The following is a 14,008-nucleotide window of genomic DNA, read 5'->3' as shown; positions in this document are numbered from 1 at the left end:
GAGCAATATTTGCCCACTCCTCCATACAGAACTGTTCAAGTTCGGTCACATTGGATGGTAGGTGTTGGTGGACTGCTATCTTCAAATCTCTCCACAGATTTTCTATGGGATTTAGGTCTGGGCTCTGACTGAGCCACAAGAGGATGTTCACTTTTTTCTCCTTCAGCCACTGTGTGGTCAATTTTGCTGTGTGCTTTGGATCGTTGTCATGTTGAAAGGTGAATCTTCTGCCCATCCTCAACTGTCTGGCAGAGGGTAGCAGCTTTTCTTCCAGAATCTGATGGTATTTTGCCCCTAACGAGAGCCCCAGTCCCTGAGGCAGGGAAACACCCCCACAACAGGATGCTGCCACCTCCATGCTTCACTGTAGGTATGGTGTGTTGTGGATGGTGAGCTGCGTTGGATTTATGCCAGGTGTACTGTTTGGTGTTGAGGCCAAATAGTTCAATCTTGGTCTCATCTGACCATAAGACCTTTTTCCATTTGGCATCAGAATCTTCAAGGTGCCTTCTGGCAAAGCTCAAACGAGCTTTAATGTGGCCTTTCTTGAGAAGTGGCTTTCTCCTTGCGACCCTCCCGAACAAGCCACATCTGTGGAGCACTCGTGAAATTGTTGTCACATGCAGTCCTTCAGAGTGGCCATTGGCCTCTTGGTAACCTCTCTTACCAGTTTCCTCCTTGCTCTTCCATCCAGTTTGGAGGGCCGACCGGATCCAGGGAGGATAGCATTCCACCAACACCTACCATCCAATGTGACCGAACTTGAACAGTTCTGTATGGAGGAGTGGGCAAATATTGCTCCGTCTAGATGTGCAAGGTTGATAGAGAAGTATCCCAACAGACTCAAGGCTGTTATTAAAGCAAAAGGTGGTTCAACAAAATATTGACATGGTGTGTGTGTGTGTGTGTGTGTGTGTGTGTGTGTGTGTATGTGTGTGTGTGTGATCCTTTTTCAGTCTCAGTAATTCTTGTTTTTTATTTCTGACACTTTTTCTGGACTGTAATTGTGATGTTTTTCAGTTGGATGTTATAGGTTGCATTGGATAAGTACAGCTGGTGAAGGGAATTTTCTTTGTGTTTTCATTTCAGGATGTAAGGGAACCAGAATTTAAGGTCTATCAAAGGGGGTGATTCTTTCCTATACCCACTGTAATTAATCTATTGGTCTTTCCAGGTATCTTAAAATACTTTTCCCATGGTGATGTATTTGGAGGAAAGAAAGCATGGATCAAAATGCTTCATTTGTCCTGGTGTACATGAACTTCCAAGTGAATAGTGCCTACATGCAATATGGAATGGAATTATGCCCGCCCTGCCACTGGGCACACCAGTCCCACCTTGGATGTGATTGACATCCATGGACAAGAAGCAACATTTAAGTAAGGCCTATATGACTGAAGTCTAATGAGTGTAGATCTGATCCATGCAATATTTAATCCCTCCCTCAACACTGTGAAGTGAAAGGATTCCATTGATCGGATAAACACAATATGTATTGATCCCATTTTGATATTATGTCTAATATATGGACACAAGATGGGCCAGACACACTACGGTATGGGGATCCCATTTCTTCAACACACACAGATGCTATACACGTGGAAGTTCATGTGAACAGAGCTATGATCTTCAAATATTTCCAACTTTCATGGAACCTCTTCCTAAACTAATACAATTATTACATTTCTATTTACCTTTGGGATCACATTTGCAAGCAGTCGATCCAAAAGTTTAACAGAATCACTGCCTTTGATGCTAAACTTGCCAAATGGAGTAAGGTCAATCACACCCACTTTTTCCAACACCTGTTTATATTCACGACCCACAGGTTCAAACCAGTTTGTGTGTCGAAAACTAGGCCTAGAAAAGAAATGTTTAGGTACATTTTAAAGAAAACAAAACACTTGCTTGGTAGTTGTCAATTTTGTGCTAAAGCAACCCATTCTATACAATACAGTGTCTTGACATTGTTCTCCCCGCCTTTCCTTTCCTCCTTCCATCTTCTTTATAGAAATAATTTGAAAGTAATAGATGTGCAGTGTATTGATTCTGATAAGTTTATCAATTACTTTCCCAGCTGTAAAAAAATGTTGCTTACCTGTAATACATGATCTTTTCATAATCTGTTATCATTCACAATGTGGGTTATGCGCCTGAACAGTAGCCCCTGTGGAAGGATTTTAAAGCTCCCTGAGGCTCTGTAGTGGTGCCCTTCATGCGCCAAGCATGTTCAGTATCTTTGGCGGCAAAGCACCCTTTTGCTCAGTTCCTGATTGACCGCTGTAGACCAGGCAGCTAGTAGAATGAAACTAGGTGGCTCTATGATTTCTGGAGAGGAAGAAGAGGACTGAGATTGGGTTGGAGGTAGAATCTGAACCATAGAAGGCAATGGCGTTTGAGCCTTGTGCGGCATTGGCAATGTTGAAACCAGAGGCGGCGACTGAACCCTCATTGTCCGAGTTAGATGCTTCTCTTTTGGGACCATCGGTATTGGTCTATGGAGGGACTTAGATATAGGGGTTGACTGTGTTAGGGTCGATGTCAACAACGTTTTCTGATGTTTAGCGTGGGGTGGAGAGTTGTCATGGTGTTTACGATTCTTCTGGTGTCTATGATGTCTTTGGAGACATTGTGAGGCTTTTAAAAAGCCTCTTTCAAGGCCTTAGCCAGAGAAGTTGCTGATACCAACTGCAACTTTGATTGTCATTGGTCAGAAAATGTCAATGGTAAGGGGGATTGCAGCATCTGGGTCGGAGGGCATATCACTTGTTCATACAAAGCAACCCTTAAACTTAATTTTCTGCTTTGCTTAAAAAAAGATAAGCAAATCTTGCAGGTTTGGACAATATGGTCCTCTCCAAGGCAAAGTAGGCAACAATCATGTTTGTCAGATGAGAGAAGCATCCTGCAGCATGAAGAACACCTTTTAAATTTCTTTTTGTCATCCATCAGTACAAATACCTACAAAACTAATCCAAACTGTAAGAACTGAGCAAAAGGGTACTCCATTGCCGAAGATACTAGGCGTGCTTAGGGCGACCTATAGAGCATCTTGGGGAGCTTGAAAATCTTTCTGCAGAGACTACTTTGCAGGTGCATCACCCACGTTGTGAAGGATACTAGATCACCACAAAGGGCAATAGTTTACATTTTAATTGCTACAAATCTAGATCAATCAGATCAGATTAACTGATATTTGATAATAAAGCAAAATGCTTTAATAATTTTTCTTCTAAAGTTAAGCACCTTAGAATAGAACCTTGCTTTCAGTGAATTTGCTGACATAGTTGATTTGTATCATATTATGAGCTAGAGATTGTAACACAGTATGCTCTGAAGAATGAAGATGTCATGGTGTTTTAGATTGCGACTCCTGCAAGGAAAAGGATATTTATTTGTCCAGATCCCCTGTATAAGTAGCAAAGGAAAAAGGAAAAAGACCCAGATGAAAAGCTCTTGTTCTGGAGGCAGTTCCCAGAGAATAAGCAGTGCATGACTGAGGACTGGTCTATCTATAGGGCGGACTGAAGTGGCTGCCTCAAGTGGCAGATTGCCTCTGCCCTCTTCCTCCATCCGTCTCTTCCACCCACTGCTCCTTCTACTCCTCCCACATACCTTGGATTTAAAAAGGAAGAGGTGAATGGCGTGGAAGTATGGAGGAGAGGTCGGGTGAGCTAGAGCATCTTTCAGGAAATGCTTTAGCCCACCATTCCTCTACACCACAAATTACTACACACACACACCACAGCAATATCTAGCTATTTGTTACCTCTTTGACAAAGACCATTTTGCAAGGAGCTCACAATTCTATACATAAGATTTGCACTCACTCTTTCATCCAGATGTTGGATTTGAGAGCTGGAACTATATGCAAGGTGGAATTACATACTTATGCCTTAACTCTGTTAAGTGGCCAGAGGTGCCTTTTATCAGCTTCGGCTGATACGTCAGCTGAGTCTATTTCTTGAGATAAATGACCTCAGAACAGTAGTACATTTGCTGGTCACCTCACTGCAATGGACTCTATGTGGGGCTGCCTTTGTACGTAGTCCGGAAACTCCAGTTAGTCCAGAATGTGGCGGCCAGGTTGCTATCTGGAACATCTCGGAGAGACCATATCACTCCTATCTTAAAACATCTACACTGGCTGCTGATAAGTTTCCGGGCAGAGTACAAGGTCTTGGTTATAACCTATAAAGCCCTAAACAGCTTGGGCCCTGGGTATTTAAGAGAACGTCTTCTTCACTATGAACCACACCGCCTATTGAGATCATCTGGAGAGGTTCGTCTGCAGTTGCCACCGGCTCGTCTGGTGGCTACTTGGGGACAGGCCTTCTCCATTGCTGCCCCGAGGCTTTAGAACACACTTCCTGCTGAAATAAGAGCCTCCCCATCTCTTACAACTTTTAAAAGGTTAGTCAAGACGCATTGGTTCACCCAGGCTTTTAATTAGATACTGTTTTGGCTGTGTTTTAATAGTTTTAACTTTTTAATTTTAATTGTTGAAATGTTTTAGTCTTTTATTGGCTGTTTTTATTGTTTTGTAAACTGCCCAGAGAACTTGCATTTGCAAAAACAGGCCATTATAGAGGCCTCCGAAACATTTTGGCCACCGGGGCTGTTTCAGCTTTCGGAGGCAGCGGGAATGTTCTGTTAAGGGCGGGGGAGGGTGCACTTACCCCTCCCGCCGCATTTTCCCTGCCGATGCTCTGTTGTATCAAATCCCCTTGGGGCGGCAGTGTACCTCCCTGCCGCCCCATTGCCCTCATCAGCTGGAAGTGGCCGGAAGTACCAGGCGCGCGTGCGCCCATCGGGTGCATGCATGGCAGAAAGGTGCACGTGCACACATGACGGGCGCACGTGTGCCCAGTATTTCTGGCCACTTCCAGCCAATGAGGGCAACGGTGGTGGGGGGGGTAGGGAGGTACACTGCCGCCCTGAGGGGCTTTGATACAACAGAGCATTGGCAGGGAAAATGCGGTGGGAGGAGCAAGTGCACCCTCCCCCGCCCTTAAGGGAACACCCCTGCCGCCTCGAGAAAGGTTCCAGGCATATCCTGAGCCTGCAGTATTTGCTTTATGAGAAAGTGCAACTATTCCAGCCATTACAGGCTGTAGAGGTATAGGCAGTCAGGAGTGGAGCCACCATTGGGCGAACGGGTTCAAAGAACCCAGGCTGCCACCAATCAGGGGCTGCAAGCACGGCTCCAGACACGCCCCCTGCGTCTGACATCAGACGTGGGGAGCCGCATTATTTTGGTCCCAAACGGGGCTGCGTGGGGAACCGAAATCAGCCCCGCACTACAGTGCTGCACTGGCAGCATGACTGGAGTGACTCTCCCTGCCTTAAAGGCAGGGAGAGCCGCTCCTGGTCTTGCTGCCAATGCAGGAGGGCTGATCAATCTTTCTCTCAAACGGGGCCACACGACCCTGTTTGGAAGGGAGATTGGCTGACACTGTGTTGGCAGCGTGGCCAGAACGTATCTCCCTGCCTTTAAGGCAGGGAGAGTTGCTCTGGCCTGCACTGCCCAATGCAGCGCGGGCCGATCTTCCTTCCAAATGGGGCTGCGCAGCCCTGTTTGGGAGGGAGACCACGCCCCCACATCTGACATCAGGCGTGAGGGCGTGGCTAGCCGGCCCCCTGTGTCGGACATCAGATTTGGGGGCGGGGCCAGGGGGCTCTGCAGCGGCCTCACACAGGCTGCCACCAGCCGCCCTACGCTTCTTTAGGCAGTTCAGTAGGGGAGAAGGCCCACTATATAACCCATCTGTTGCCAGTTTTCCTGGTGGCCATTTTCATGGGTGTTATTAATAATGGGCCTGCTGAAGCCTTGAAAACCAGCAGCAGCCACCAAGACACTTTATTTTCTGCTTTTAACTGTATGTAAACCAATTTGAAAGGCTGCGGCCTAAAAGATGGTATACAAATCAATCAATATATTACAAACCTAAACTGCTTTGATTATGCTAACATGATAATTAACATTTATTTAGGGGAAAACACAACAGTTAAACCAGTTTAAAACCAAGTTAGGTTTGTATTATTTATGTGTTCTGTTAATTTACTTCATGTGCAGTTTTTTAAAAGAGCCTAAAATATTAGAATTAACAAGTCGTTCTGGTAGGAAAATAGGAAACTGCCTTATATCAAGTCAGACCATTGGTCCATTTAGCCCAGTATTGTCTACCCAAACTGGCAGCGGCTTCTCCAAAGTTACAGGCAAGAGTCTCTCTCAGCTTTATCTTGGAGATGCCAGGGAGGGAAGTTGGAATTTTCTGTATGCAAGCATACAGATGCTCTTCCCAGAGCAGTCCCATACCCTAAGGGGAATATCTTACACATGTAATATCCCATTCAAATGTAAAGCATGCAAACCCTGCTTAGCAAAGGGGACAATTCATGCCTGCTACCACAAAACTAGCTCTCCTCCCAAAGTATGTTGCAGTATTGCAGTTATTATTATTATTATTATTATTTTTACATTTATATCCCACTGGGCTCCTTGGAGGAAGAGAGCGGTGTACTACATACCTGAGTTTCGCTTTCACAACAACCCTGTGAAGTAGGTTAGGCAGAGAGAGAGAAGTGACTGGCCCAGAGTCACCCAGATAGTTTCATGGCTGAATGAGGATTTGAACTCGGGTCTCCCCGGTCCTAGTCCAGCACTCTGGTTAAGCACGCTGGTTAAGCAGATGTCTATACATCTAGTCAGCCAAACAGCCAAAACAGTTAAGTTAACTAATCTGCCTACTTTCCTTTCACTATCCTTACAACTGGACTAAATTTGGTCCAAACCGGTTAGGCAGTTCACAAGTTAGCCTACTTGTGCCGCAAATGTTCATGCACCCGCCATCTTGAATTGGAGTGGATGACATCATCAAACTATGCCATTGAGGTGTCCCTACAGCTGTAGCAAATTTTGGTTCAGATTGGTAAGGTGGTTCACAAGTTAGCCCATTTTAGCCTGAAATGTTTACTAGGGATGTGCACGAACTTGTTCAAACAACCAGCATTCCGGCCGTTTCGAAGGTGGGTGGGGTGTGTGTGTTGTATTTTAAGGGCAGGGGAGGGTACACTTACCCCTCCCTCCACTTTCCCCCCACTGGCACTCCATTATCAAAGGCTTCTTCAGGGTGGCAGCATACCTCCCTACTGCCCCATCCCCTCTTTGCCCCATCCCCTCTTTGCCTGGCGCATGTGTGCATGCTGGGCGTGTGCACGTTGTGCCCTCCCAATGTGTTTGAGCACAAGTGGGGTGTGCGCACGTGCACCAGGTACTTCCTACTACTTCCGGGCAAAGAGGGCAGGGAGCTATGCTGCCACCCTAAAAGAGCCTTTGATAATGGAGCGCCAGCAGGGAAAAAGTGGAGGGAGGGGTAAGTGCACCCTCTCCCGCCCTTAAAGCAGGACCCCCCCACCTTTGAACTTCACCCACCTTGTTGCATGCACATCCCTAATATTTACATATCCGTCATCTTGAATAGGGGTGGATGACATCATCACAAACTATACTGTTGAGGTGTCCCTACAACTGTACTCAGTTTGGTTCATATTGGCCCAGGCATTGTGAAGTTGATGGGGGTGGAGGACACACATTCACACACACACACACACACACACACACACACACACACACACACAATGCCAGGTAATCTCATAAGCTTACTTTCCATAAGGAAAGTAGGCTAAAAACTATACAGCTGTAATAGGATTTAAACTACTTTAAATTCTGAAAGATAATTTTATGGCTCATATTCATACTAATTGAGCACAATGCAACAATAAACAGTTAACTTTTTTGTTTACTTGTATCCAATCTCATCCCCAGGTTTGTAGAACCAGTGAGGCTGTTCCCATCCTGCATGGAATCCCATGGAGCATTTAGACTTAAGGACTTCATAGAGCCCACTGACTCTTTCTGTAGGTCTCCCAGCAAATCTTTCTTCTTTGGGATAACCAACTACAAAGCAAAAAAGTCACAGTAAATATTATTCATCAGCATAGTAAGATATGGGAATAAATCACTTGTTGCACACCTATGCTAAATATTTTGCATGTACATACAAACAATGTTTCTACCCAATACATCTCCAGAGGCTGTGAAGCACCATAACAGATACAAAACAAGAAAAGCAGCACTTTATATGTTCAGTGCATAATGTAAATTGCCACAACAAATCAGGCCCTGCTTTCTTTTAGTCCAGAAAAAAGAGGATGAAGAAGAAGAAGAAACAGTGCAAGTATCTTATATTCAAGTGTTCATTTTTTGTGTTATATATGGGAAAAACCTATAAGCAGGCATCTTACCAATATTGTTAAATCCATACGATTCTCTTGCTTTTGCCTCTGTATATTCTGTGGTTGTCCATTTTCCATACCTATTTGGATCTACCTCTATTAGATCAAAAGGAGGCTCCCCAGCAATTATCCAGTCACTGAGATATTTTCCTATGCCACCAGCGTGGATTATGCCATATCTGAAAAAAACAGACAATTACATCCCCAACTTATTTATTTATTTAACTAACATATTTTTATACCACCCAAAACTTACATCTCTGGCTGATTTACAACAAAATAAAAACAGAAAGTAAAACATTAGTTAAAACAAAAACAAAAAGTTTAAAACATCACAACAATTTAAATTTTTTTAAACAATATTTTAAAACAGCATTAAAACCATTAAAACAATATTAAACCTGGGTGAACAGATGCGTCTTTAAAGACTTTTTAAAAGCTGTCAAAGACGGGGAGGCTCTTATTTCACTAGGGAGTTATATCACAAAACATTTCATCACAGGCCTTGAGGATTATAAACTCACTGCTAGAAATTATTAGTAACATAGGAACCTGCCTTCTACTGAGTTGGACTATTGGTCCATCTAACTCAGTATTGTCTACACAGACTGGCTGTGGCTTCCCAAGGTTGCAAGAGGTAACTTTGAACTTTCTGCATACAGATGCGCTTCCCAGAGTGGCCCTATCACCTAAGGGGAATATCTTACAGTGCTCACACATCATGTAGTCTCCCTTTCAAATGCAAACCAGGTTGGACCCTGCTTAGCAAAGGAGACAGGTCATGCTTGCTACCACAAGACCAGTTCTCCTCCCTGTTCTTCTGCTTGTGCTAATGATTGACAAGCTTGATTGGTAATTAGATAATGTTTTAATAGTTTGTTTAACTTTTTAAATTTTAAATTGTTGTAATGTTTTAACCTTTTTATTTGCAATTTTTATTTTGTTGTAAACCACCCAGAGACTTGCATTTTGAGCGGTATACAAATATGTTAAATATAAATACAGACATTCTAGTTTTCAGCTAGTGCAAACCTCAGTGAGTCAGACAAGGTCAACAAAAAAAATTATGATTAGACTGGGAAATCTGCGACAAAGGCTGTAATCCGCTACACCTAGCGACTGCTCTCCCTATCTTGGCAACTGCCTAGAGATAGCTGTCCAATCGTGCCCCCTCCCATCCTGCCTGCCCATGTGGACATGTGCAATTTTGCTTGTGCTTGCAATGGTGACCCCACTTTCCTGGGGTCACTGGAAATTGGGACTCCCCTCTCCGATTCCCCATGCCAGCAGATTTGCATGTGGTGTAAAGCCAGACCAAACTTGGGAATTTTGAATGGGAATAATGATCCTTCCCTGTACCTGGTATCCCCCCCACCCTGCCTGCATCCACACATGTGGCCAGGCTCTGACACATGGAGCGACAATATCTACTTTAGTTGTGTGCAAAGGATTCCCAGGGGAGGAGGGGGTAGCATTGCAATTTTTTTTATCTTTGATCAGAGTAGAGCCCCTTTTGTTGGGTTAGCTCAACTCATGAGCATGTAGTCTGATGGAAGACCTAGGGTTTTGCACCCGATGGTCCTCCCCAGTAGCCTGGCTCTCTCATGAGAATGAAAGCCCACTGTCAGCAAGCTGCCAGCAGAACAGAAGTGTGGTTTGGTCTGCATGGACTGCAGCTCTCATAAAGTCATGCCGGGACAGACCCCCAAGGATCTTTGATCCCTTGGCCTCCCTCATATACATATCCCCTCCTAAAGATAATCATGTTCCCTTCCCTATCCTGAGTAACAGGGATATAGTGCCCCACAACCCCCCCCCTTCGAAACCTTGTTTGTGCGGGACTATTTTGGTACAGGACTCTTGTGGGGGTGGCAGTACCAATGCTGTCAGAAGAAGGGATTTAAATGCCCTTTCCCTGCTGAGGACAGGCGGACCGGAGAGGAGAGCTGGTCCTGTGGTAGCAAGCATGACTTGTTCCCTTAGCTAAGCAAGGTTGTCCTGACTGCATATGAATGGAAGACTAGAAGTGTGAGCACTGTAAGATATTCCCCTCAGGGAATGGAGCCGCTCTGGGAAGAGCAGAAGGTTCCAAGTTCCCTCCTTGGCTTCTCCAAGATAGGGCTGAAAGAGATTCCTGCCTGCAACCTTGGAGAAGCCGCTGCCAGTCTGTGAAGACAACACTAAGCTAGATAGACCAATGGTCTGACTCAGTATATGGCAGTTTCCTATGTTCCTATGTTATACTGTTCTGAAAATGCATGATCACGTTTGGCATGCCCCCTTCAAGATCGTGGCCAATCGTGACTGCTCTGCTGATATGCTGACACTTTGGACACAGTCTGGCCATGGAGCTTGCTGGGATCAGCCTCAGCGGCCAAGAAAGACGGAGGGGCTTCCCTCTCCTGAAACCAGAAGTTGCTAAACTGTGATTGGACAAACGCCTGTGATACAATTCATGGTTTCAAAATGAAACCACAGATTTGTCGACCTTGGTTTTACGTTACATCTGAATGCAGCCAATGTGTCTATGTCACCATGTGTTCATGCAGTAGGTAACTGCTGCTTCTAACTGCAGCTTCTCACTGCATATACACATGACAAAACGTCACATAGATATTATTATTATTATTATTTATTTTATATATGTGCATGACATATGCAAGCATCATGTAATTCCCTACAAGGTAGTGTATTCTGTCTTATGAAATACATCTTATATGAAGCAGCCTTCAAAGGACAATCCTGTGTGTGACTATATGTCCATCTTAGCCATTCATCTATAAAATGAGAAAAATAGAGACCTCATATATGATTGCTGAGAAGATGAATGAGATCTTTAAAAATTGGATAGCTGTGCTAAGCCTTACAGTTAGGGCACACTATACATTTTATACATTTAAATTAATAATAAAACAATTGCAACAAGTGGAGCTTACATGACAAAGCAGAATTAATATGATTAGGACTGTGCACTTCAGTAAAAGTTGGAATTCTACTTTGGAATTCCCAGCCCCCACCACTAGGAGGCAGCTCCACACAGGGGCTGCATTCAGAGTGGGTGGAACCTTCCTGATCCAACCTGAGCAGGATCTAAAATTATCTGAATGGACATCCAAAAACTTGTGTGTGCTCACACAAGTGCATGTCTTGGAAGGAAAACTGATGCGCACACATATACCCACTTAACTGTGAATAAGCCTTGTTGAATTCAATGGGACTGGCTCAGTCTGGGGGGAGGGAACAATTGCCCAGTTATGCCCAACCTTCAGACACCAATGTTTATTTCTACTAATGGTTTATTTCATTTGAAATTTTACAATGTATTGTCCAAAACATTAGGATATTTATTAAGCTAGGAAAACTGCCTTCCACTGATGGAATTTCCAAAATGGACATGATACAGATGTTGAGAATGATTTAGGAATCCTTAACTGATTTTCAATAAGGTCAACAGCAGAATTGTCATTTGCTATCATAGCACTATAGCCAGGTCAAAATACTACCCTATTTACTGGAAGGGTGATGTTCTGAAGTCTGTGCTGTGGACTGTTTGAAAATTTTCATTTTAACTTTTTATCAAATACCTTCAGATTCTTAAAGAAAAATGTATTTTGACACTAATACAGTCTGCAGTGATTAATCTTTCTTATTTTAAAAAACTGGAAAACTGTGTAATCTTAGATATGACAGTGAAGCTATTCACATGATTGCTCAAAACTGGGCTGGGCTCCCTTAGCTCAGTTCTGAGCAAACGTGAAAACCACTAGGCTCGTGGGTGAGCCCGGTGGTTCTCGGCCGGCTAGCCTGCCTAACTACCCCTCACCCTAAACAAGGTTAATGGAGCAAGCCCTCCGTCAACCTTGTTTATTTGATCATGTGTCAAATGACACACTGGGGTGGGGGGGATCCCAGGAAGCCACCGTGCACTCACACGGTGCCTTCCTGAAGTTTGGGGAGCCGGGGGGCCACATGGTGGTGCTCTCCTTCCCCAGAGCTCCCGAAGGAGCTGCGGCCGGGCGCGGGAGTACCCAACTGGAGCAGCCACTCATCTGGGCAGCCAATCTGGCCACCCAGCAACGAGCAACTGTCCGTGTTCAGAGAGAGTGGGCTAAGCCCGCTCTCCCCACACAAACCCTGTCTGGCGCTTCACACCAATCATGTGAAGTGCCTCATATGTAAAGAGAATAAAAGATAAGCAGTTAGGCTGTGGACTAAAGATTAAGTGATAAGAGAACGTGCAAACATATTATAGTTCTAGTTACACTTCACTGGAACCAAATTCATCTTGCCCAGTTTTTCTTGAACAACTATTGCATGAGGTTACCTGAGTGTTAACTGTGGTTTACATACTACAATTAAATCTGCATTTGAAACCAAAGCGGAATGTTTTAAATGCTGGTTTAATCTTGGTTTGTAAATGCCTTTTTTCCAGGTAAAAACCCAGGTTCTGATGATCCACAGACATTTGGTTTAAACTTCCATGATTGCACCATAAACAAAATTCAGCAAAAGAGCTGGGAAGGGGAAGGGGAAGGGGAAGCAGGAAGCATGTGGGCCTGGGCATGTTGGTTTATTCAGTCATGCCATGTATTGTGCTTCTGTACAAGCCAGCCTGTTTCAGTCTCAGATGGGGTTGCCTGCATCTCTAAGGAGGCATGAGCTGGGATTGCTGTAACTAACACAGGGGCGTAAGTATAATAGGGCAAGGGGAGACAGTTGTCTGGGGGCCCCCTGCCTTGGGGCCCCCCCAGAAGCAATTCACATGACTGACTCCCCCAGCTGTGCACCCGCCTGGGCTTCTTTCAGTTGTATTCATCCTCTGAAATTGATGTGAGTGTTAAGACCTGGAGCTACCAGAACAGCATGTCTTTCTCTAGTACCATTAAATGACTCGCATCGTCCACAATTTACAAAACCATTTGGAGCTGAGCTTCGGGGGGGGGGGTGGCATTTTAAAATCTTGTCTCTGGGCCCACTCCAACCTTGCTACGCCCTTGAACTAACACTATTTGCAACAAGTCTAAACTAATGCCTTTCACCATGACTTGCCTTATTGTTATTGCTATTAACCTGTTTGTAATTGCATTTTATACATTTTGTACCTGGGCCTGATCGTCTTAAGCCAAAAGCTGCACACCAAAGGACTATGGCAAAGAGACAAAGAAGCATGCTGTTATAGTAAAGCTTAATATTCCTGGTGCTGAAAGAAAGCTGCCCAGTGACCTTGCTGATTTGGGAAACCATGACATTCCACTCTCTCACTCTTGCTTGTTAGAGTAAACAGGATGCCAGCATGTTCCTTGTTAACAGCTTCCCACATATCAGGCCCTAGAATAGAAGGGGGGGGAGGATCACACTTGTTTTGTGCTAATTGCTACAACTTCCAAGGCCTTGGAAATTCAATGTTCGCATTAGAATAGAGTTATTGTCCCCCTATCCTTTTCCCTCCTCTACTCCCATCTCCTGCCTCATCTACATCAATGAGTCTTGAGCTTAGAGGTCAAGACAGCCATCTGGACTTTATTGCTGATCAAGACTGAAGATCTTGCATGACACTGTAGTCCATCAGAATATTTTTGAACAACAGTGGGGTACATGAGATAAGACCCAGGATGCAAGGTATAATCATTTGGACCCAAGTCAAGTGGACTTAGTCAGAGAACCAACTTCTCTTTTCGTCAGTACTTCTCTAACATGTATTGCTTAACAT

The 14,008-nt window shown here is 44.4% G+C and overlaps 1 protein-coding gene and 1 long non-coding RNA gene across 5 annotated transcripts in view; one reads left to right on the top strand and one right to left on the bottom strand.

Moving 5' to 3' along the window:
* The window catches only part of DMGDH (dimethylglycine dehydrogenase), a 94,096-nt gene that overhangs the window by 30,985 nt on the left and 49,103 nt on the right, over nucleotides 1–14,008 (bottom strand). The window contains exons 8-10 of the mRNA XM_053295437.1: nucleotides 8,308–8,477; nucleotides 7,807–7,960; nucleotides 1,695–1,860 (exon numbers count right to left, since the gene is read on the bottom strand). Coding sequence (XP_053151412.1) covers nucleotides 1,695–1,860; nucleotides 7,807–7,960; nucleotides 8,308–8,477 — 490 coding nt within the window. The remainder of the gene's footprint in view (nucleotides 1–1,694; nucleotides 1,861–7,806; nucleotides 7,961–8,307; nucleotides 8,478–14,008) is intronic.
* The window catches only part of LOC128344710 (uncharacterized), a 61,163-nt gene that overhangs the window by 41,910 nt on the left and 5,245 nt on the right, over nucleotides 1–14,008 (top strand). The window contains exon 5 of one of the 4 annotated variants that reach the window (XR_008316002.1): nucleotides 7,829–13,235. The exons of 2 other annotated variants lie outside the window; for them this stretch is intronic. This is a non-coding gene — a long non-coding RNA (uncharacterized LOC128344710). Of the gene's footprint in view, nucleotides 1–7,828; nucleotides 13,236–14,008 lie in introns of those variants that run through there. One more of the 4 variants, XR_008315999.1, reaches the window with a different exon arrangement.

Source organism: Hemicordylus capensis, chromosome 2, assembly GCF_027244095.1.
Source record: "Hemicordylus capensis ecotype Gifberg chromosome 2, rHemCap1.1.pri, whole genome shotgun sequence".
Lineage (NCBI taxonomy): Eukaryota > Metazoa > Chordata > Lepidosauria > Squamata > Cordylidae > Hemicordylus > Hemicordylus capensis.
The sequence above is the reverse complement of the archived record's forward strand: the minus strand, read 5'-3'. Positions and strand labels throughout refer to the sequence as shown.